The sequence below is a fragment of the Chroicocephalus ridibundus genome, chromosome 5 (genome assembly GCF_963924245.1).
Source record: "Chroicocephalus ridibundus chromosome 5, bChrRid1.1, whole genome shotgun sequence".
NCBI classification, from domain to species: domain Eukaryota; kingdom Metazoa; phylum Chordata; class Aves; order Charadriiformes; family Laridae; genus Chroicocephalus; species Chroicocephalus ridibundus.
Genome location: NC_086288.1, coordinates 58554859 through 58579989, shown reverse-complemented (window position 1 = coordinate 58579989; position 25131 = coordinate 58554859). Strand labels below are relative to the sequence as shown.

Below are 25131 nucleotides of genomic sequence, written 5' to 3'. Positions count from 1 at the left end.
TACACGCATTACACTTAAACCCACACAGGCACATACACACATTCATCATATATATATATATGTATAACAGTGATGATGAAAGGTCTTACTTTGTTGTACTACTGTGTTAGGTTACACAAATATTCAATACCTGCGCTCCCTTTTTCACCTTTTTCTCCCTTCCTGCCATCTCTACCATCTCTTCCTGGAAGACCAATGCGTCCGTGTGGCCCCGGGGATCCGCTGGCTCCAGGGGGACCCGCAGGGCCTGGCAAACCAGGGATGCTACAGATGTATCTGGTGTAGTAATTTTCTCCTTTGAACTGGCCTTGAAGAGGTTGTTCGCTTGTGTAGATGGCAAAACTTGTAATGTAAAGCAGCACAAACATCCTTGGATCTGGAAAAAAATACATACAAATAAGACTATTTATGCATATTATGGCACTCTAGTCACGTGCAGATGGCTCTGAATAGTCTAGTAAGTGTGACAGTGGGGTGCATTATGCACAGGTACACGGGCAGAGCTCAACCTGGGATTTCTGCATTACCAGAATCCATGTAGGAGGCAAGGAGGAAAGTCTGCCAGGTTGGACTTTTTTCTGTTCACCGCATATGCTACTCTGTGTCTTTCAAGTGGCTTGTAGACTGACATAACTGGCAAATGCTAGCTTTTTTGGACCAAATTTTGACACATTAAACAAAGAATCTAGATTTTTCAATGCAAAGTCCTTTGTTTGCATAGTTTATTTTGTCTTTGGGACCTGCATAAGTTTTACAGAGAAAAGCCCTCTTGGTGGAGGCAGTTACAGCTGTGCTAGGAGGACGTGCCCATGGGAGCAGCCACTTCTAGTGAAGACGCAGCTTCACAGCTTACACCTTCATTTCATTTTGAAATTTGCCCGTATGATTGCAAATGAATCTCCAACCTGAATAACCTCAGCAGAAACTTGCTGAGCCTTCAGAAAGGACACCAGTAAGAGAGCTACAGCTCCAGTGGCTGATTGGAAACACTGATGACCACAGCAAAAATAACCACTTCAACCTACTTGGTCAGGTCAAATCCAGCAGTTGCTCTGCGGGGGACAGATGGAGTGTGAAGGGGCTGCTAACAGGTTGGGTTTTCTTATATGAAATGAACCTTGTTGCAATATCTTGCAAGAAAATTGTTTAAAGCTTTATATTTAGTATTTGGGTGTTTTTATAAACAACTGAATGTAAATTTGGATTTCTCTGTTACGCTGTATACTGGGAGACTAAAGAAAAAACACTGTACAAACAGTAACATGCTGAGGAGTTGCAGCACCTGATGTACAAAGGTGTCTTAAATTAGTGTTGCATTAGCAGAGAGTCAGTCATGGGTCAGGTGAGATTGTGTCAAGCTGTTTTTTCTAGTTCCCTTGCTGGCTTCTCAGAAGACTTGTGTGGGGTTTTTTGTTGGCGTTGTCCATTCCTTCAGAGCTAATTTACAGCCTTCAAGGAAATCAGAGTCCAGAGGTTTCTGTGGGGAGAAAAGGAAGAAATGTAGTGGAGGAGTTCATTAGAAAAATATCTGTGTGAAATACCAGCTGCCTTTTTTTACAGTGAAGCTCAGATTCATTCTCAAACTCAGAGTTAAAGTTGCAAAGTGAATCAATCTAGAAACTGTTGTTCCCATTCCCTTCTCTGTGATACTGTTTGGCTTTAGCTGATTGATTTAAAAACCCAAACCTTACATTTATTTGCAGTTCATCATATTTCAGCTGGTATATGGCATGGTCAAATCTATTCAGCAGGGAGAAAGACCAGCATATACATATAGACATATGCAGTCTTTATGAAGAATTTTTTCTGTTTTACAGAATAGAAAATTAGAAACTGCCTTGGTATCAATGGCAATGAAAAATAAAAGCATGAAAATATTGTAGCTGGAGAAAAACTAGCAGTGTTCCAAAATCCTCTTTAGTGGTGTATATTCTGCTTTTCATATTAAGCATCTTGTATCAAATTGGCAGAAACCAAACTATTAATTTTGCTGTCATTTGATAAAGCCTTACAGGCAGGCAGGCACCACAGCCTCCAAGAGTGGATTAACATCTGAATGCTTAACATTACGGCAGAGCAGCAAATGCTAACTCCAAGGCGGTAGTTAGCTACAAGCACAAACTTCACAGCGATGTTTGCTTGGATGCACTACTGTGTGTACCCAGATAAAGCGTGTGGATTTTCATAGGGCTTAAATCAGGGACAACAAAGCTCACTGCAGAGAAGAACAACTTTGAGCACTTAGCCAGGAGGGAGCAGCTTGGAGGGGGTTCATGCCTAAGACTGTGTACGCATTTTACAGAGCTGATGGATAAGAAGCAGACACGACCTAAGGATCAAGGACTGGAACAAAAACTGCCCTTTGCCAGATGAAAGTCTGAATCAGTAGGATAGATGTTCCCACACTGTGTTGCACGTAGGCCAAGCAAAAACAATCTCAGCAACTGCTGGTTTTGCCTGTGTCCAGGACTTTTACAAATCGCAGTAAGAGCCTTCACACAGCTGCTCCTGTCACTGGCTGGCCAGTAGCTTACTGATGCATGAAGCTCTCTCCAGCTCCCAGACCTCCCCTGCTGTTCTTCTCATGTGCCTACAGGAAATTAATTAGTCTGGGACATGTGTTTCTCCTAAGGCCATGGGAAAAAAGTCATTTGGGGAAGGTGAGGGGAACAGGGTTGTTGAGATAAGGATGTGCCTTAGATGGCTGGGGCATCGTGGTTGGAGAACCAGTTTGGGAAGGAGAAGGCATAGAGGGGAACATAGAGACCTTTCAGCTATGGGCTGAGGGCGTTAAGGAGTGATGGGGCTGTGAAGCAGAATGGTGGGACTGCAGGAAGGGGAACGGAGCTGGGATTGGGAGGAAATGGTGATAATGTACAGGTGATGATGTTTACGTTCCAGAATTTAGGCCTGGGGGGGTGGGGGGGATACAGAAGGCTGCTTCCAACAGTGGTACCCAGCAAATGACATTTCTGAAGCTATGCACAGAATCAGGACTTCTCTTGCCCTTTCACTTCAGACTCTTGCATTTTTTCCTGCGTAATGGCCCAGTTTTAAGAGGAGGGGTGGAAGGTGCCTCTGTTATTGCAGCAGTCTCTTGGAAAGTGTGAATCTCCTCAGACCAAGGAAGGATGCACAGCATTGAACCCCTGCCCCCTATTTCCTGAGGAGTGCTCTAAAAGGTAAATTGCTGTGTTAATTGTGAATGATAACATATGGACGTGCTTTTGAAATTTAAGGCTGAATTAGGAAGCCAAAATCGGAGATTTCCATTCACCCAGGTTTATGAAGTTAGAGGGTGGAGTAGACCTCCCAGATCACTTTCTCAGGAGTCACCTGTGTTACAATGAGCTACTTGATCCACAGAGCATTAACTGGTAGGCAGAATGTGAGTCATTAATTACACTTTGGTCCTGGCTTCTGGTTGTCCTTTTCAGAGATACAAACTTTTGTCCATAAACTGGGCTAGGAAACAATGGCATTTATATACGCCAAATAATTTTTCTTCAGGGAAAAACGGCAGTTCAGGAGTTCATTCCTTTTTCCCAAATATTTAAAGCCAGAGCAAGCACATGGTATTCTTGTTTGCAACGATAACAATCATCTTCATCAAAACCATCAACAAAAATAATGAGAATGCTATGAACACAGGATTAGAATAATGTTATTCCAGGTTTAGAAAATGGTATTTCAATAGATTCCAAACCCACTAGGTAGAGCAAGAGTGCAAGCCAAGGCATTCATTGGAAGATGGTAGACATGCTGATCTGTTCTAGTGTGCAGTAATCTCTGGAACAGATTTTCTAAGTGAGGATGGCAGACTAATTTGTTCTGTCACTGTTTGAATTGCACAAGCAGCATAATCACTGCCGTTGTGCATAAACCAAAAGATCTTCTGATTCATTCGATATTTGAAAAATATTAAAAAGCTATTCTGGGCCTAATACCTTGTTGCAGTCTTTAAGGTGACAGATCTAAAGAATCAAAAGAAGCATCAAAAGAAGCATGGCCAGCAGGTCGAGGGAGGTGATTCTACCCCTCTACTCCGCTCTGGTGAGACCCCACCTGGAGTACTGCGTCCAGCTCTGCAGCCCTCAGCACAGGAAAGACATGGACCTGTTGGAGCGGGTCCAGAGGAGGGCCACAAAAATACTCAGGGTGCTGGAGCACCTCTCCTATGAGGACAGGCTGAGAGAGTTGGGGTTGTTCTGCCAGGGACAGACAGCATTAGCAGAAATATTCTTAAAATCTGTTAAAAAGAGAAAGAAGGGAGGAGAAGACAGAAAATACAAACAAAATGTCAGCCAAGGAAAGGCAGGATTAGGTATGATTTTTCTTCAAAATTATTTCATTTGATAAAATGCTTTGGAAATGCCAGGTGAAATTTAAAGCAACCTTTTTCTTCATTGTTCTCTCTTAGTAGTCTGCCCTTGATTAACCCCTTTTTAGCAGAGCCTGTTGCGATAGGAAAAGGGGTAGTGGTTTTAAACTAAAAAAGGGAAGATTTAGACTAGATATAGGGAAGAAATTTTTTATACTGAGGGTGGTGAAACAGTGGCACAGGTTGCCCAGAGAGGTGGTAGATGCCCCATCCCTGGAAACATTCAAGGTCAGGTTGGACGGGGCTCTGAGAAACCTGATCTAGTTGAAGATGTCCCTGCTCATTGCAGGGAGGTTGGACTACATGACCTTTAAAGGTCCCTTCCAACCCAAACTATTCTATGATTCGATGATCTACTTTGAGCAGATACTCTGTACGTTACATTCCCATTGAAGCGACGTGCTGGGCAGAGGGTCTTTATCATAAAGACTTTAGGAAATCTGACTTCATTACTAGTATACTCAGTTTGTGTCGTTAACTTTTTTTTTAAGTTTAGGAATTAAGGGATTGTGGCAAATTCCCAGTTTTGAGACTTCCTGGTATATGATATAATCTTCCTCCCTTGTCCAGCTATACAGGTCTTAATTCTAAAATTTACTGATTGGCGTTGTTTTGAAACAATCCTAGAAGATTTCCCATGCATCTGTTATAAATAAAAGCTGTGTCAAAAGCCAGTAATTTTTAGGCACAAGTTATCCTGGCCATGTTCCTACTTTTGTCTTTCCTTGCTAGCTTTGAATTCACTTCCAATACATATGCACAACTATTTCAGGAGAAGGAGGAGATATGTTTTAACTTCCTTGTGCAAAAAGATGTAGACGAGAATAGTGATGCTCCTGGGCCTTTTCTGTCTGGAGCACTGGCGAAGGCCTAGGGGTGGAGAACAAGATGGGGTGTACATCCTCTGGCTCTCCAATAGCAAAGGTCTGTACTGCCTCACATGGCTACCTTGCATCCCCACTGTGGGATGTACAGACCTTCCCCAGCTCTCCCATCCAGGAGAGCTGTGGTAGGAGAAACAAGGTGGAAAAGGAGGTAACGAGTCAGGATGAGAAGCAGACAGAGACACCCTCAACAATTAGCTTGAAATCTCACTAGCTATGCCTGTCTTTTCCCTCTCAAAACGTGATCCACAAAAATCGGTTGTGTGCACCTGCCTGAAGGGTCCAAACCTGCCATTCAATTTGCCACCAGCACTGACCTTTCTGCAAAGCCTCAGAAACAGTGGCTTGCAGTTTAGCATGCCATGCTCTGCAGTTTCTTTGCACTGTATGATTTTTATGCTATTTAAAATACGAGTCTTAATTACGGATTTTTTCCCAGGTATTTTACATTGATCATTCACCTTCAGTCAGGCACAGGTTTATGCATCTCCCAGCTCATTTTGTGCTGTGGGGACTATGCTGGGCTTCCAGAGCTCCACCTGTAAGACCATGACTTACTCTAAGGAATCAAGACCACAGCTGGCCACCACCACACTCCTTGGGTTAGCTACACAATCCAGCAATCTCCAAGTGGCTTTATGTTGTCTTTACTTCCCTTGTGTAAGAAGGGGAGAGTGACCTGACACTTCTTGAGCAGCCTGAACTTTTGATTCCCAGTCCCAGAATGGCCAATGGTGCCCAAAGTGATCGATCAGCCAGTGAGAAAGAACATCAGCTAAATATTTCTGAGAAAACAATCCTTGAAGGCCTTATTAGCAATGCTGACATTTAACGATCTCAGTTGCTTAAGTTTGTACTCAGTCATGTTTGAACAGTCCCTTTCATAACTACATTGAATGCAGTCAGATTCTTCAACCACATCTCAAGCCTTCATGAAAAAATAGAGCACTTGTAATCAAGACCAGAAGTTCAATGTGTTTGATTTTCAAAATATCAAAGGAGTGGGAATAATTTTATTTCTCAGCGTCTGACTTGAAACATAGTCTCTCTGGTTCCAGCCATTCCCGGTATTTGGAAGGTTGCTTTTACAAAAAATGCCCTAGAAGTTGGTCAAGGCATGTATCAGTGAGATAGTCTGACTCAGCTGGGGGGAATTTTAACATGAGGGCTGGCAGGCGAGGCAGTTTCACTGCCAGCTGTACCAGAACACACAGATAAATGAAACCTGACAGATTTGTCTTGACAGAGAGCCGAGAAGCTCGGCCAGTTGCTTACAGTTGGCAATTAACATGGAGACAATAATATGGTTGCTTACAATGTAATGAAAAATGGACAGGATTTAACACTGGAAGACTCAGGATACAAGTGTCCCTACACCTTGGGTACAGGCTTCTTTAAAAGGTTTTCTCTATTTTCTTAAATTAATTTTAAAAAACCCCAAACCAAACAAAACAGACAGGACCCATAAACCACAGGATGCCTTCAGGGGTGACCTGCAATTTGCAGGGTTAGCTATGAATCTGAACCGGAGTCAACATGTGGAAGTAGGTAGGCATCTAAAGATGTGGATAGATGCCTAGAGCAGTGCGCCCATCTCCTTTCAGTTCAGGCAGGCTGCTGCTTCTCGGTTCCTCCCCAGCCCTTGCCAGGAGAATTTCCATCTCCTATCTTAGATCATTCTGTTTTACCAACCTTGCCATGCTATAAGAGAAAATGGAGAGCAGACTGGGAAAAACGTTTTGGATGACATGGAAAGAGGAAAAACAGAGGGTGTAAAAAGAAAACGTCAGACTGCAGGGCACATGAGGACAACCAAGAACAGAAGTCATAGATTATTGCCATGAGTCACAGGAGATGGACTTCTACTGCCTTGTGCCTGTGCTCACTTGTGTTCACACCTGGGCTTTGTGAATGAAAGTCCATAAAGAGCGCCCATCATGACAGCAATCACTGCACAGGGGTGAATGAAGGACCGACCAGCAAAGTGAGCTCAGGACACACAACAAGAACAACTTTGGGAATGTCGCTGGATTTATGGCTGAATGTGTTCTAGTCCCTGGGTGTGGCTTAATTCTCATCCCCTCAAAGTAAATGTCACTTGTTAGGTGATGGAAACTTCTGAAGATGGATTTTCCTTCACACAGTTGCTCCCTTGGTGGCAGCGTATTGTACCAAAGAACAGTGTTCACTATTTAAAAACATAATCATACAGAGAAGAAAACTTCTAGAACCTGAAAGGGACACTCCTCCCCCAGCACATCGTTTTCTTCTGGAAACTCATCGGGTGATATCACCCAGGCACTGTGCCTTTCCTGGAACACTGCGGAAAAGTAGGCATCCAGCCAGGGACTACGTCTCTCCATCAAACTGGGCAAAGACCAAAGGAGTGATTTAAATGCTTGGGCAGGACTAAGCTGGTTGATTTCCCCTTGAAGCAAGTTGGGGCAGGCTCCCATAAACTTCTCTGACAGAGGAGCAGCGGAGGCTGTGACCTGGGGCAGGGAGCAGCCGTGTTCAGCTGAGTGGCAACCTCTTATCCCTGTTCTGCTGTACATGGAGGAGGACATCTGTCTGGGGCTTGACACGAGAAATTTTTTTAACACTGCAAATAATCATAGTTGTATTAGCAACGTTTTTAAGTGTACAAAGCGTCTCTCTGCGCTGCTGTTGCAACACAGCAAGCCAGTAGCTTGTCCAAGAGGGTAACTGGAAATTTTGCCTACGTGGGCAAATCCCCAGCAAGAAATGACTTGTGAAACCCTGTGGTCCCTTCAAAGCAGATGATACTGGGTTACACCGCGGTCCCTTCAATCGAGGTGATATTGTAAACAGTCCTTAACATACTGGGGAGTGCACAGGTAGTATAAAGTGTAAATTTTCTAACTTCAAAATTTGGATTCTGACGAGACTGTGGAGGAATAATTAGTTTTTATTTATATGATGCTAAGAAGATGGAAGGCATTGTAAAAGCCCTATATTATGAATTTAATTATCTTATACCACTCTGAACTTTATTACTGAGAGTATATATGTTGCAGCATAAAAGCAGGAATTTCTGAAATGCTCCATTGTACCCAAGCCATGCTCCCAAGAATGCTAGAAATGCACAACAGAGCTTGGATAATACCAGTCCCGAAAAAAACTCACTACAGCTCCCAAGTTCCCGCTTGAGAATCTTCAAAAGATAACTGCACAACCGTGCATGTGAAAACAGGCGTAGAAAATCAGCATTCTGGAATTAAATATACCTGGGTAAGAAATATCTTTGCGGTGCTAAAACCTTTGGGCTGAATTTACAAAAGTTCCTAAAAGTTCCACCTCAGAAAAAGCCCATATGACATTCACACATAGACAATGCATCTGGAGGGGAACTGGGTACCCAAGTCCAAGTGCATGGACCATAAAACATAAAACCTGTGAGGTACCAACTGGAGCATGAGAGGCTGCCGTGGTCTAGGGTTTCTGAAGAGGGTCTCTTCAGGCACACCGGCAGGAGCAGTGCTGTGCAGCAGAGATACTCAGGATGGTAACGTGAGACCCCGGCTGTGCACACCAGCCATGGCTCAATCCCCAGGCAACCTGTAGCCATGCAGATGCTGCCTGCTTTCTTGCAGGACTCCATCCACAGGCCACTGCACTATCCACTGCCCAGAGTTCGCTGCGAGGTCTCCATCTTCTGACCCTTGGTGCACCGTTGGCAAGTTCAGGACCACCAAAGAGAGAACCTCAACATGAAACCAAAGAGTCAAACTTAAGGGGGAAGTTGTGGCTGTGAAGATGAATCTCACAGAGGTGTGAGTCTTAGGAGGCTGTATCCCATTGGCACACATGATAAATGCTTTTAAAAGCTAAGCCTTACTTTAAATCAGTGGAATTTGAACTTTTGAAAGCCTAAGGTGTTTTGAAAATGGCACCAGAGTTTTGAAGCCTCGTGTGCTTTTCAAAATGCCACCCGTGTTAACGTATGTCCCCAGCCTGTGGGACTGCCAGGCTCTCACATCAACCCTGGTGGTCTTTTCCACGCTGGTGCTCTAACTTGTCAGTACAGGAGATAAAAATCTGGCCTCAAAGTCAGCATAGTTTCCTGACTGTGGCTGTTCTGAGAAAAATCCCATTCTCCTGGAGTGAGTCTACCTCAAAGCTATTACTTCAACAGTATTACTTCTATATTTATACTGGAATAGAAAAAGGAGAATTTGGCCTGGTTTAGCCACACGTGTGATTGTTATGGTTAATGTCAGATTCAGGAGATTGGAGCCAGGAAGATATAAAAATAGAATGAAATTTATGTAATGTCTGCTTTTGGGTAATAGCACGTTTTTTAAGTATGCTTCTTCCTGATTAAATCAAACCTTTAAATAACAACTTGATTTTCAGTGACGTTGACCTTTTTGTGAGCATGAAGGACATGCACATTAGAAAGACAGCTCTAAACAGTTTGGAGCTGTGAAATAAAATTCCATTTAAATTCTATATGGTATGGTATTTTCTTATCGAAACAAAGACTTGTGTTTCCATAGAAGAGCAGAAGGGGCATTGTGTCCTGCCTCCCATCAGTCTTCACAGGAACACCAGCTCCACCCAAGCCCACCCTCTGGCAATCCCGTTGGTACCCAGCAAGCTCTCACACAGGACCTGCAGTTCTAGTTGATGGACCTGATGTTCTACAACTTCATATCTTGTGGAGGTGTTTGTGTCAGGCAAGGGCTGGCTTCTCCTTGGGGCTGGGAGTGATGGAGCTCGACACAGAGTGGCAGGGCAGGTTCTTGTCGGCCAGAGGCTGTCCCATCACCCCAGCAGGGACCAGGGCAGCCTGGAGGCAGCCGGGGGCACCCCCAGCATCCGAGAGCCAGACCAGGACGCCAGCCTGTGGGTGGGGGTCAGCTGGACTGAAATGGGGTCTTGGACCATAGGCAGGGTGGTGGGACACCCCAGGAGAGGCTGGCAGGGACAGTCAGGGATGTCAGTGCCCTCATGGCTCTGACAGTTTGTGCTTATTCAAAGAGGCATAAAGCATTGTGATCCCAATCTGGCAGCATGGGTCCACTCTATGCATATGGAAATAACAGTTTGCAGCACAAGGCATTCAAAGGTCTGTTAAATTCCGTAATGGATCGTTACTCCTCTCCCCACTGCAGCATTCCCTGAGCCACAGTGCCAACTTGTGTCCTCCAGGATTTGCTCTTGCTTTCATCAGTCTCCTGATGAGAACCATTTCTATGGTGGACTGTTTGGATTTGCAGAGTCTCAGTCTGAGTTGTTTGGTTTTCTTTTTTAATACAGAAACTGCTATGTATTGTGAAGACATAAGTGTCAAACTTGCTCATTCGAAGAAATGTTTGGAGTGTTCTTACAACACATTGAAAAATCTAAAATCTATTATCACAGCTTTTACTTATTGAAGTGACACTGACACTAATCCTTTTTCCTCTGTATTTCTGACTTGGACATTTCAGGAAGTCAGCTTTAAATCTCCAAGAAAAAAGCTTAAAAGAAAAAGAAAAGTATTATTTATTTGTTTTCTAATTTGTACAAACCTTGAAAGTGAAAAACTCGTGCTGTTGTATAGAGCTCTGGAGACTCTCTCAGTCTGTTTTGCTAACTACTATAGCCTACTATATATCCTAATTGCAATATAGCCTAACAAGTGTTTTAAAAGAGTTTAACAAGCGTGAGATAGAGAGGAGAGGAGAGGAGAGGAGAGGAGAGGAGAGGAGAGGAGAGGAGAGGAGAGGAGAGGAGAGGAGAGGAGAGGAGAGGAGAGGAGAGGAGAGGAGAGGAGAGGAGAGGAGACTTTGTCTTATTTTGTTTGACACAAATTTGTCTGACACAAATTCACTTAGAAGAATGACAGTTTTTCCTGTGATACAATAACTTGAATTTGATACACATAATCATTTGTCAGCCTGTTTCTGTACACATTGAAATCAAATGCAAATCTCTCTCTTATTAGTGGTGTTTGATCAGATTCACAGAGAGGAAGAAAGAAAACAGAGCACAGAGTTTTCTTTCAGGAGATCCAATTTCTGTTCCTCGATCAGAAATGTCTATTCCATGGCAATTATTTAATCTTACATGCTTCTGTTTCTTCCATCAGTAAAACAACAACATCAATGATATTTCAGGAATAATACTGCTCTGCTGGTGTAAAATCAGGTTATTTCAAGAGCACTTTTCAGATTCTGCTTTTCTTAAGTAATTGTGAACTGCTCTTTTATATTTCACATCAGTTCTCTCATGGGAGATTAAAATGGATGAAGTCAGCATAATTTCTGTATTTTTTTTTTAGTACAGTGCAGATGAGGTCTAGTATCTGATAACTGGTCATTTCTGACTTTGTAACAGGGCATCAGCCATACTCCTGCTTATCATTAAGAACAAAATTTGGGCCTTGTGTAGTTGGGCATAACTCTATTGAAGCCACGTGCCTTGTATTTATATCCGACCTTGAAGGTGTTCTCTCACTCAAGTTCTTGCAACAATAATTTGACTGTTTTTTGAAATCCATCCTGTCTGGGAAGTGTTTGTTTCCTTGGGTTCCTCCAGGGAACAGCAGGAAGAAGCTGCAGCTGTCAGTCAAGTCGCCACTCTTCCGTAGGAAGGTCTGACCTTTGGCTGATAAGGAGTGGGCTTTACCTTGACTGTGTTCTGCATGTGTGTGATGCTTCAGGGTGATCTCAGCAGGGTCTTCAGGAGACGTAAGCGGGCTTTCCTGGATGGTCCGAAGGTCACAGAATGTTTAGCAACCATTTTAATTTCATTTTCACTTGAATTTGCCCTGATCTCAGCCTGCCAACAAGTCCCACCTAACCTTGAATCAAAGGGTGTTAGAGTCACCCTAGCAGGTCGTCGATCCAGCTGGTCTTCTCCGTACTGATCAAGATGCCACCGGGTAGCAAATAGCATAGACGAGGACATCTCACCCAAATACAGCATGCTGACGTTAGTCCGTATAGCCAGTAAACACATTTGGGTGCACCCTAAGCTGTGTGGTACTCTGTGTCCTGGGGTGTCTGCTGGGTTGCCCGGACACGGCACCAGAGGGGTTCCTTTGGGGAAGGAGTAAACAGGACACGCAGGCAGCACAGAGTCATGTCTGCAGATGACACCGTCTTGGGGTGCACCTGCAGTGCAAACGCAGCCCAAGGTGGTGGTATGTGGTAGGTTATGCCAAAGCATGCATATTTCTTAAAAAGAAAAGGGATGATAGATTACCCTCTTTGCAGTTCCATAATCAGTGAATGTGACTTTGCCTTATTGTGGTATCTAGAGTTTTGCTCAGGCTTCTCACTCAAGTATCTACTGATATAATTTACAATGGTGACAATAAACTCAGTGTTATTTTACAGTTGCAACTCCATGGCAGCTGTCTGCCATGAGCTTTTTTGCATGTTAAACAGAAACCTTGATTTAAATTTATTTCTATAGAAATTCTGGCTAGTCTAAGACAAACAGTGTGCCAGAATCATTTCTAAGATCTGTCCCCCAGAAATTTCCTTATGTAATTGTTAATACAAATAAAATATATAAAAAAAGAGGAGTCATGCGTATTAACTTTGAGTTTCCATTAGGGTAAAGGGTTTTGCAATTTCCACTTTAATGGAAACCTACAGAGATTCAGAATGTATTGACTTGCAAATAAAGTTGAAAATACATAAAACATGGAGAAGCTTTCTCTTGCCTTGGTTAAAGTGACCTTTCCTTTCAGTGATAAAACTAGGTTTTATGGCATGGAATCAAGATATAAAGCTGAAAAAAATTCATATAATTTAAAGTGTCTCAGATCAGTTCAAGCAGTTGCTTATCCCTCAACCGGGGTATAATTGTATCGCAGACAAGAGCGTGTATGTGTGCACGTCTGTGCACTCACACACATACACATCTGTACCTTTACCAACCCAAGGGCTCCTGTTCTAACTTAGCTCTTTTTCAAGGCCCTGGAGCATGGTGGATGCATTTTCTGTCAAAGATATTATTAAAGATTTTTTTTCTACTTGACTTTGACCGATGGAGTTAATTTTCTTTAATACAGATCTATTCTCTGATGGCCTGAATTAAAGATGCACTTAGATTTGTTTCTAGCTGATAAACAGTAAGCTGGCATGTAATAAACTGTTCTGTTGTTTTTATCTTTGTGATAGGTATCTTCATTGGGCACTGCAGAAAGATCTATTTTGAAATTTGTGATTTGTTTATTGCTTAAAATTCACATTATGTCTTGAACAGGATAATTGCAACTGAAAACTCCTACGCTCAAACATGACTTCTTTCCTGCTTAGAATTCTCCTTTTCTTTCTGTGAGATGCTGTGATTTCTTATGAGCCTTCTGGTTTTCCTTTGTCTTTGGGAAAGTTTAAATGTATATATGTGCATATATATGTATGCACAGAGACTGTAAAGTTAAAAAAATGGTTTATAAATTTATCAACTCACAGGAGAGAATATTGAAACCCTTCATTTTGAGACAATTTTATTGGCACAGCTTCTCTCTCATAGTTTTTATCTATTCTGCTTATTTTGTTAATGCATGAAACGAGGTCTCTGCAGAATTTCATAAGGCACTGCTGTTCCTTCTCCATGAAATTAATTGGTGTCACAGTTTTTTCTCCAGGGGCAATTATGACATCATCCATAACAGCCATTTCATTATGTCTCTGTTTTGGGATTAATGTTATATATGAATGACTCTGGTAAATGTGATCAAAAGCCTTTCTAGCCCTGATCCCTCACTCTCTAGCAGCGTCCCATGGCAGGCCCCTGTGCTCTTCCTGAGGATGTGGGAAGTGCGCGGCGATGCTCGCCGGGAGATTATCTTCCTGCTGCCAGAGCTCTGCAGCTGAGGTCGTCTGAACTGGAGATATTTTCTGAGTCTTTGTTTTCTGTCAGCCTTGCTGGACTCCTTATCCGTCAACTTGGAAAGAGTTTAAACTCTGGCTTTCTATAACATTCCTCATAGGTAGATTTGTTAGATTAATTATGCACAGAACACATTTGTGTCCCTTAAACCTTTTTGTCTCCCTTAAGTCTTTTTAGCTGACAATTTCATTTGATTCCTTCTATTTCTTGCATTGTAAGAGACAGTGATTAAGCTGCTCCTTCATACGTTATCTTTCTTAGAAAAGCAGTAACTTTGGACTCCTTATGATTGCCACAAATATTTCCGTGTTGAATATTTTCCATTTACAATTACAAATGCTAGTGATTACATGGTCCACTACATCGTAAGAGCCATCTGCACTTTTCCTCTACTGCATTAACATTAGTAAGCCAGATTCTGAAAGACATACAAGATCAGTAGGTCTAGCAGCTTCACTGCTTTCATGTTATGTCCTCAGATCAGCGTAAACCCATCGTGTCTAATGAAAACGCAGAAGTACAGCTGCAAAAATGCAGCTGCCTGAGATTGTGTTATCTGGTCTCTGCCAAAGACATACAACATGGGACAGAATCTCCCCACTGTAGTGATCGTCATTCTGCTAGATTTAAAAGCCAAGAAAAGTAGTAAAAAGTAAATATAATGTTTTCCAGGAGACCTCGGTGCCTTTTATAGAAAGAAAAAAACCCTCTGAATTCATCAAAGCTGCATAAACTCTCATGTGTTTGCTACAGACAGCTACAGGTCAGCCTTCCAGATACTCTATAAAATACTGCTTTCATTGGCACACTTTACACAAAATAATCATGGTTTCTTAATACAGATGTGTCTCATTATTATTCAAAATCAAGTTTGCTTATTTATCTGTTTTAACCACAGAATGACAGATTATACAGACGCTCACTTTGCTCTCCACGAGCAGCCAGCTGAACGCAGCGGTGTCACTGATGGCCTCATGTCCTCACAGCCACAACGCTGGCTAAGTTACGGGGTGATGACATTCACCATTCCTTGTCAGGGGGGCTCTTCTCCTCCTCCTCTTCCTTCTCCTCTTCTTCCTCCTCTCCTCCTCCTCTTCCTTCTCTGCCTGCCAGCACAGAGCTCCCCTCTCCTTGCCAGGTTCCTGACACTGCCGAGCTCTCCTCCCAGCATCAGGAGCCTAAAGGTCAAAATCTCTCCCGCTTGCAACAGGCGTATGTGGAAAAGACCCTTTTTCCCTTTGTTCCCTGTCTATTGGGATGCAGATTCCTCTGGGTTTTCCCTTTAACAGCCAGACACTGAGGCTGGAGGTGAGGGGGAAGGAGAGACGCAGCAGCATGTGAAGCCCAGGGGCCACCAGGGCCATCCTGATGTGCCTCTGTATGTCCCTCCAGATTGCCACCATGTCCACATGGGACAGAGAGAAAGGGGCGCCTGTCTGGAGAGCAGCGTGGTGGCAGGGAGGTGGCAGTGTGAAGGCTTGTCCCCCTTGCGTGATGCTACAGCTGGCCGAGGTGAAAGATGGCTGGAAAATGTCCTTAAATGGAAATCTCAGATGTGGAGCTTGTTTTTGTTGCCAGAAGTCTGGCCGAAGTACTGTTTGCTGCAGTGAATGTTCAAGCTGTGGTGAGCCCAGATAGCATAGTCCCTTCTCCCTGATTGAGCTCTATCTTCAAACCACAGCAGGGACGCAGAATGCCAGCAGTTACAGAAGAAGGACCTGTCGGAAGGTCACGGGGTGTATGGTATAGCCCCGAGCCCCCATGCACTGCCGCTGCCCTCCCCTTGTTTGCGGACTGTTAAAGACTAGTCCTTTCTTTCCGCCCCTGGACACAGAGATGCTGTGCAGGTGGTACCACTTGCGCAGGAGTAATCGCAGCCAAAAGAGCCTCGTCTCCAGAGGCCCTCGACTGTGGAGAAAGGGCAATAATGACTCACCGCCTCTTAGCAAATGTAGTGAGTTTGGCAAAAACAAGGATCCCATTAAGAGAAGAGGTTGTTCTGTTTTGGAGTTTCATCTGTAAGCTGTGGGGCTGCTTTTTTCTAGCCTTTTTTAAACTTTTTCTCTTTCTGCCCTGTTGGTGGGTGCCACAGCGAGGCCATCTGCAACTCTTTCTGTGCCCAAAATCACAAAGACCTGGAGGTGGACGGGCAGCTGAGGTCTGCTGCATGTAGTGAGTGCATGGAAATGATGCTGCTGCTGTTTCCAAATGACAAATGGTCAGTAGCTCCTGGGTTTTGCACGGCTTCGTTTTGATATCTCTGAGGGAAATATGAATTTAGTCAGAGAATAAAGCAGGAGGTGGGATGGGTCTCTCTGTGATAAGCAAAGGGGGAGTTTGTGCTCTCGTCTGGAGGAACATCCGCTTTCCGAGAGCAAGAGGGGGACAGGCTTGGTCAAGGAGCAGCAGGACATGGCTGAGGCTTCTCAGCCTTCTGCAACAGCAGCTAAAACCCACAGTGGGGAGAGGCCAGATGGAGGCGTCCCTCTTGCCCGTGAACTTGCACCACTTCCCAGAAACAGCAGACAGCTCAGGAACCCCAATATCCCCCCATCTATATATATCCCTATTTATTTACCCTCCTGGTCTATTCTGAGTACCAGGAAAAGGCCAGGGGAACATGAAGTCCAATCTGTTTGATGAGTTACCGATACTATCCTCTCCATAAAGACAACAGAAATTGTGTGAAGGGCATCTGTTCCCCTCTGCTCATTGCTTGCCCCTTGCTGTCTCCTGTCTGTGTCTGATAAAGAAGCTCCAGCGTATCAGGGGGGTTTAACACTCACAGTCTTCCCTCATTCTTCTGATTTACCTTTACAGCAGGCTAAAGCTTGTAAACCTTTGACTCCTGCTTACAAATAGACAGCCTGGATAACATTAGCAAACATAAACAGTACTCTCCCTGAAAATCCTATTTTAAACACAGATTTGTAAAGACCAATTTTATCTCCACCATCTGTAACTAGTTAAAATTCCGATTGTTTTTCTTAAAAAGGATTTTAACTATGGATAGTAAGCATGAGGTAGATTAAAAGTAATTTAAATTGTAGGATTTTATTAGGAGTTTAGGAAAAATCTATTAGAGACTTGGGTTATCTGCAGCCTCCAAATGGTGCTGAAAAAATGATGGTGCTCTCAGTTGTCATAGATGATTTTTTTCTTTAATTTGTATAATATGTTTTTCCAACATTCATGCACAAGCTTGCATTGTTTTTTCTTCAAATAATTTAGTTAAATAAATGCCAGATTCTCATTGGATGCCTTGATTGATCTAGAATCAATCACTTTATTTTTATTTGGCCTAAGCTGGAATAAGGAGCTATATAAACTAAGGATGTAGTTGGACTCTTGATGCAGAAATGCATGTACCGATTTAAAATGTAACTATTCCTCTGCAGTGTGTTACTGCTGCTCTGCTGGGGCTCCCTTTCTTTGTAGATCAGCCACTTCTACAGGCAGTTTAACCCATCAGACACTGCGTTTAATCATATGGGGAGCATTTGCATGCTTTGCTATCCTGTACCGTTGTGTAGGGGAACATAAGAGCCAGGTGGGTAAGAAAGGGAAGAGTTTCCAGATAGTAAGCGTCTGACCGGGGCATGGTGCAGTGTAAACCATTCCTACACTAGCTGGACCCAATGAAATTGGCTGTTTCAGCTGAGACACTGGGCTTTGCGTGGCCGCAGGCACACGTTCCTCCTGCTGCCCTTTCTGCAGCTGTGGCCACCTTGGGCGGGAGATCTCAGCAGGTGGCAACTTCGTAAAACACCTCATCAGGACTCACCAGACTTATTTGTCAAAAGTTTAAGATGCTAGCGTGGCTGATACACCCTCCTTTCCTTCTGGCCACTTTGCCGTTGGAGCAGGTGAAAACAATTTTTATCCAGCACCGTTGTTTGCTAGGTGAAAGGGAGCCAAAGAGCTAAAAGTGTCCAGATGGATGCTTGTGCTGGTCTAATTAAATCAGTTTTGAAACATATCTTTAGGCCGTGGACAGATGTTCATTTTGTAGAGAGCTGTGCCAGATGAAGATTACAAGCCACACCGCTGGAGGTTATTGCCCTCGCAGCCCTGCTGGCACAGCTGTCCCAGATCCTCTTCAGCTTAAACATGGTGCAGACATGCATCTCAGGTAGTGACGGCTGGAGAGGTCACCGCCGTCCTGTCCATGCTGGCTTCCCTGGCGCAGCACCAGCTTGGCTGGGCACTCCAGAGTGTGTCTCCTGGCCTATTGCAGTCAAAATGAACCAGGTTGGTTGTACAGTGGGAATAAGAGAACTCTTGTTTGCTGTGGTCTGTTGTGTCTGACAAGGAGTGGGGAGCCCTACCTGGCCAGGGGACAGTGGGAGCACAGGGGACAAGCTTGGGTTGGCACAGCTGGATCTGGAGGAGGCCATCGGTCTGAAGCCCTGCTGTGCTGGGGTGGGAGCAGAAACGTGTCCTGCTGACAAAGCCGTGAGGTGAAGAGTGTGGGTGAGGCGTTTTGGAGAGTGGCAGGGGACTCAACTGCTTTGGGCTGCTCGCTTCCCAAGGTCTTGGCATTGGCTCGAGCTAGGGCCACGAGGGTTGTCAAAGGATTGTCAAAGGCAGTCCAATCCAAACAAGGAAGCTTTTCTCATCAAGTTGTTATATTTTTACCAAATGTGTTAATGTGTGTACAGACAAAGTATGACACAATGTTGACCAAGTCTGGTGAGCTGCAAGCTTCACTTGGCCAAAAGTCTCTTAGCAGACGGTATTTAACTTTCTATGTAATACTAAAGTCAGCTGTGAACAAATTGACATGCTTTTCATGTCTTAAACCCTATCTGCATTAGGAACTATCATATTCATTCTCATGACAATTCGTAGTTAAAATGTATTAGCTTAAAAGCATCTTAAATGCCTTACAAAAACATCTATGTGGCCATGATCTTAGGTGTTGAGCTGACCTATTTTCAAACACACAGAATTTATGATTTCTTCCTATTGTTCAGTGGTTGCTTATTATTAAAGAAGGCAGGTAATGCTGTTGCCACTGAAAAGTATCACTATTGCTGATGGTGCTGTCTGGCTTTCCTTAACTCTCCAAGCCAGTTTTTAATTAAGCATACATAAAGCGGTCCTTCCTTACTGCCCTTGCTAGGGGAGTATTTCTTTCGATTGCACTTTTAAAGATCATACAGAAATCAGTCCCTGTCTGTGTTTTTTGAGAACTGAATCCAAAAGGTAGCTGAAAATAACCCCAGGTCCAAATCCCATCCCCAAGTTCCTTCCTGCAGGGACCCAGTGGTCAACCTGGTGGAGCAGCCAGCTCTGTTCTCCAAGGCACCCGGTTGCGTCCATCTCCTCAGGAAACAAATGACTAACCTTCTACGTATATAAGCTACTATTATTTATCAGTTGTTTCATCAGTCCCCACAGTTTCCTTCACATTCTCCAAGCAGTGAAGAAACCGTACTCCCTGTTCCATGGAAACACAGCATTCGTGTAAGCCGAGAGTGCTCCGGAGAATATCCATTTACTTAACACTGTTTTCAGGCCACTTCTTACTGCAGCTTTCCAGAGTTTTAGCAGCACAGCTTGCAGCCATCCAAGTGAAACACCAGTACGAAGAGCAGCAAAAGAAAGGGAGGCACATGCAGCCCTAATTGGGGCAGGGATCATCAGAGCAGGAGCTAGAGTAGCTGCGGCGCCTTTGCTGGGTGGCACCCTGGGTTTGAGCTTGGCATTTCATTTTCTATGACCGCTAGATGGCATAAAAAATGCTGTTGTAGGCTTCAGCCTGTGCCTGATAATTATCAAGTGTTGGGGTCACGCTGCAGTTAAAGGGGATACCTACGTTGCTTTAATCAAAGGCCTATATTAATGTTTATCTTAGAGGCAAAAATATATCGGTAGGAGTCATCCTATTGAGTGGAAATCAACCTTAGCAGCAAAATTCAGCTTCAAATAGCAAGGACTGCTGAAGTCAGTGCCATTCTCAGGTGGAGGATAACAAAGCAGATGATGAGAGGGCAGGAGGCTGACTCTGCTAATTGCATTACAGGACCACGTGCTAAAAAAAATCATCAGTTCTTACCTTGGTCTTCATAATGGTTCTCTTTGTAGCTTTGGGCAAATCACATAACTTACTTAATTTCTCTGTTTCATATGAAGGGTGATGATTTCCTGCCTTGCAGTGGTGCTGGAGCAGTTAATTAATGGTCCCAAAGCTCAAATGGAGAGAAGAAAAATACTAATGACTCCTGAAAACTACTTGTAAGGAAGCGCTATCCTGGTCTGTCCATCCTGCATCATCCACCTATTGCTGTGCCACTGTCATGGTTGTAATAAGATGATGGAGTATGGATAGATTTACAAAATACTGAAATAAATGTTGATGAATACAGCTGAAAGAAAGGAAAACCACCAAAAGAAATGGAATAGTGTTTTTTTCATTCCGTTTGCGGTATAATTCATTATGGAAATTTCATGGTGAGTGAAAACAGCCTGCCTGCTGCTCTCCAAAACAGCCTGATGGATGGTGGCTTGTGTGTCCTGACCCCCACTCTCCGTCCAGCTTCCCTCCAGCTGAGGGCAGCTTTCAGTTCAAATCTGAAGCTCTGGTGCAGCCTCTGGTTCAGTTGCTTATTCATAATTAAAACTGCTGGTAACTCGGAGTGCTTTGCAGCTGCTGTGAAAGGTAATGTCTCTTGTACATCCTCAAGATCAGGATCTTTGGTGATTTTACCGCTGAAATATGCAATCTGATTATAATGGCTTCTGATACTGCCAGGCCATAAACAAAGACATTTCTGAATGCTGTTAGGAGATAAATGAAAAGAATAGGGAATCCATTGTATATTAATAGTGAGTGGGGGAATGTCGCCACAGCAATTGGTATGACTGCTGTGGTCACAAGATGACGTATTTCTTTTTACTCTTATCTTTATTGAGTGTAGTGGATATAAATACCCTAAGGAGAGCCAGAGGCTTTTACAGGGTATAACAGGAAGTACTTTTCATCATTTAGAAAGACAGGGTTTAAAGGTTCAGATAAGGACAGTACTGAAAAAAGAGAATTTGGCATGATATCCCTGAGAAAACAATATTGCAACAATGAACAATGATATTGAAGCATGCCTTATACGCTGGTTTCACTGCCAATGAAAAGAGACTGACTGTGTGTCTTCCCATAATCACAGAGGGTATTTATGGCATAAATGTAATTTTTGGTTTATCTGAAACTGAGTTTTATCAGCTGTCCTTTAGCAAACTGAGGAATCAGACCGTGAATGAGAGAGACATGAAAACTGTCAGACCAAAACACACCCAACAAAAGAAATGATTACTGATTGGCCTTGAAGAAAGCTGAGAAAAACAATTTTCATAACAAAAATAAGACACTGAAGTGCTGTAACTGCAGTGCCAAACTGATTTCCAACCACTCACAAGAGTATCGGCTTTGTTTTTCCAGTGATAAATTTAGGTTTTCCGCTTGTCCCCACTGCACATTTTAGTGATGATGTTGGAGACTTTTCAATTTCCATTTAAGATTTTAAACAGCAAATAAAGTTGTCCTGGCAGCCTGTGGGAGAGCTAATGTGATAAACAGAAGATGTGTAGAAAATGGTTTATACAGAGGTTGAGTTTGGGTTCAACACTGAGCCCTTCTACTCTCTCCAAAGCTGTGCCACAGACAGGTGACAGTGAGTGCTGCGGAGTCTCAGGAGCAGCCAGCAATCCTTCACAGTGACCAGAAATCTGAAGAGGTATTTTATCAACTTGTCTCCTTGTTCTGCCATGGCTGTGGTGCCCCTGTATCTGGTCCTCACCAGCCGCCATGCATGACCCCAGGTGGAGGAGAGGCCGTATGGCAGCTCCTGTCCCCTGTAGCGACCTGCAGGATGAGCAGACCCAGCACGTGCTGTAAAACCTGCAAACCCGAGCAAGGCCAGCCCAGCTGCCTTCGTGCACCAGGTGGGTGCGGAGAAGGCCCTCGGGTCTTCTGCAGGAGCCTGCTGTGATAGAGGAGATGGGTCGGGAGGAAGACAAGGAGCAAGAAAAGGCTGGTGCTGCCCTGAGGACTATTGCACATCCCTCCAGGAGAAAGGCTGTGACCCAGGCTGATGTGGGTGTGCTGCCATTTGGTTATCCCTTGCACTGAATATGCTGCTATGGAAAAAAGTCTCGGGTTCCAGCTTTGGATCCTAATGTCATGATCCTTTGGGACCCATAACTTGTCCTCCCTCCTAGCCAGGGCTTGCCCATGTTCACTAAGCAAGTACAGCCCTCCCTCCCTGGCCAGAGACTGTGTGAGGCAGTTACCTATGATGGCAACCTGCAGAAAGTGTTTTATGATCCTAAAACCAAACGCTTTATATAGGAAATATAATAACATGCCCAGCAACAGTACTAAATTTTCGCCCTGAGCATCATTTTGTTCCAAATAATTAGTCTTCTGATACTGTTTTTCTCCGGATACTGAAATATTGGTATGTTGTTACTCTAAATAGATCAACATGAATCTCAAAATAAGACCATAATAAAGCAATAACAAATTAGAGATGATTTTAGTTTCCAAAAAAAATGATCAAGCTGAGACTGAAAGTTGGAGAATTAAATGAAAGGGAAGAAAAACACCATAAAGAAGTACAAGCATTTGACAAATAGCTAGTAGACTTAAGAGATTCACTTATTTTTACTGCTCAGGGAATTTACTTATTTTCCCCATGTAGAACATGCACAATACCTTATTTAGTAATATTTCAAGAAGCTTTTTTAGCATCTGGCATTGAACATAATTGTTGCAATGCTCTGGCAGCATGCTACCCTGTAAAGCTAACACATTAGCATGCCACTGAGATGGAAATAAATGGAGAAGGCAGAAGAAATTTTCAGTGCGAGGTGCAGCTCCTCTTGCCTCCAGTGCCATGGAGGATTCCTGCTCTGATGTCATTCTCCTGCTTCCTACTCCTCTGACTGAAAGCACAGGCATTTTTTCCCTCCTTCTTCATTTTTTTGGGTCAAAGGGTTGTCAACCTAAAGTACGTTTCACATTGGTGCAACGCGTGAATATGTGGAAGTAGTGATGTGAATCAAGTCAGGCTTGTGCACGGGGTTTATGGGATTATGCAAGCTGTAAGCAGAGAAGCTGACCTGGATCAAGCCTTCAGTATTTTCTGAACTATCTTTAATGGAACGAGCAGAACTGGATAGAGCCTAATAATAGGCACAGAACATTTTTCTATTTGAGTTTGCTACAAAAGTTGCTATGCAACTGATCTTTAAGTAAAACAGTTTTCATTAACAGTTGTTAAATGTCACCCTGAATGGTATTAACAACATCAATGCAGAGATCAAATCATTATTATCAACATTTCTTATAACAGGCTAAAATTTTGCTGATATCCTTTTCATAAAGGAGATAAAGTAAATTTCTATTCATGACATAATTGCTGAATGCTATGGATTCTTTTTCTTTCAAAACTCTGCAGGAAGTATTTCCAAACATAGTAGTGTATTCTGGGGTTAAAAAGACAAGACTAAGAAGATCTAAGATGACAACAAAATACTATTACAAGTAAAATGAGAAGCGCCAAATACTTCATGAAGTTCACTAAAGACTTTGCAATTGCTGTTCATTTTCATGGCCAAGGTGCTCAGCCATTATGGCGACAATAGCAGAAGACCTAAAGAGGTAGGATAGAAATGAAGGAAGAAAATGCATTTTTAAATAATCCTCAATAACATTATTATTGGACTCTTAATAAGCATTCAGATAGGTTTTAACACACTGTGTGTGTTGTCCATTTTCACTGGGATGTAATGTAAAATCAGTGGGCTGAATTATGTTCTCATTGGCACTGGTGTAAATCCAGGGTAAGTCATTGGACTACATCGTGGTTATTTCCAGTTTTCCAATGAGTAACCAAATAGAAATTGGTCCAATGTTCCTTGACTCTCTCTTCTACTCCCTTGTATACGAACTGCTCAGAAATAAATCACTGAGAATATCCCGCTGACTCCGCTTGTTAATAGGAGGAAAAATAACACCACAATGTTTTTTCCCATGTGCCTTAGTAGACCACCTCTCAGGATGATAATTGCAAAGTACTGCCAGCCTCAAGGATTCTAAGAAAAATCAAGCCGGTGGGTCTGGGGAGCAGAGGGAGCATAGCTATGAAACTGGGAGCTGCCTGCCACCCAAAGGAACACCCGGGGACGAGGAAAGTGACACGAGAGTGTTTGATCATGGTCGGCTGGAAAATAAGGAGGGCGACAGAGAAAGATGTGAAATGAGTGGAAACTCCCACCGGAGGCCTCCGAGCATAAACAAAGGTCTCAGTGGCAGAAGCAGGAACTATTGGTGTTCAAAAATACAAGGGCCAAGTCCTGTCCTGTCCAATATAGGAAAGAAAAAAAAGAGTGTCTGCCTGCCTGGGAATGCTGTCGTCCAGCTCACACATTGCCGTGCTTTAGTCTGGCACATACAGGGTGCACTGGCTGGGGACAATAAACCCTCCTTCTACCCCACCAACTAAACAGGCAGGAATGTGATGTGCAGGCTTTTATCTTATTTCCCAGCAAACCCTCAGCCTCCGTGGGACATACTCATCATTGCCCTGCCATGTAAGTGGACATGCAGTGGAAGAGCGCGGTGGATACAACACACAGGAGAGAAACCATTCTGTCCTCAGTCTTTAAAAAATGATGCTGCAGCACAGTCCAGAGATTAACTGGGCCCTATAGAAACAGCATGACCGAGTGGCTGCAGACAGACATGGACCTTTGGAACTTCATTACCACAGATCTGCTCCACCTTCGGCGACAGCGATGGCAAAGCGAAGGCGCTGTTAAAGCCCAGACCTGGTAGAAGGGCTTTGCATTCCTAAATGATTGAATCAAAAAGCAGAGCATAAACCCCATAGGCAACACGCCTTGCACGAGGTTTATTTTTACTGTGTGAATTCAAGCGCTGGAATGTCCTGTACCGATTCCAGAAGGGTTAACGCTTTCATGCCTCACAGCCTGGCCAGGCGGGACACC

At 43.5% G+C, this 25131-nt stretch overlaps 1 protein-coding gene across 2 annotated transcripts in view; it reads right to left on the bottom strand.

Annotated features, from left to right (window-relative positions):
- C1QTNF7 (C1q and TNF related 7) overlaps positions 1-25131 on the bottom strand; it is a 52144-nt gene that overhangs the window by 1554 nt on the left and 25459 nt on the right. For both annotated transcript variants that reach the window (XM_063336259.1, XM_063336260.1), the window contains exons 2-3: positions 1283-1477; positions 131-376 (exon numbers count right to left, since the gene is read on the bottom strand). In XM_063336259.1, coding sequence (XP_063192329.1) covers positions 131-368 — 238 coding nt within the window. In that variant the 5' untranslated portion in view covers positions 369-376; positions 1283-1477. The remainder of the gene's footprint in view (positions 1-130; positions 377-1282; positions 1478-25131) is intronic.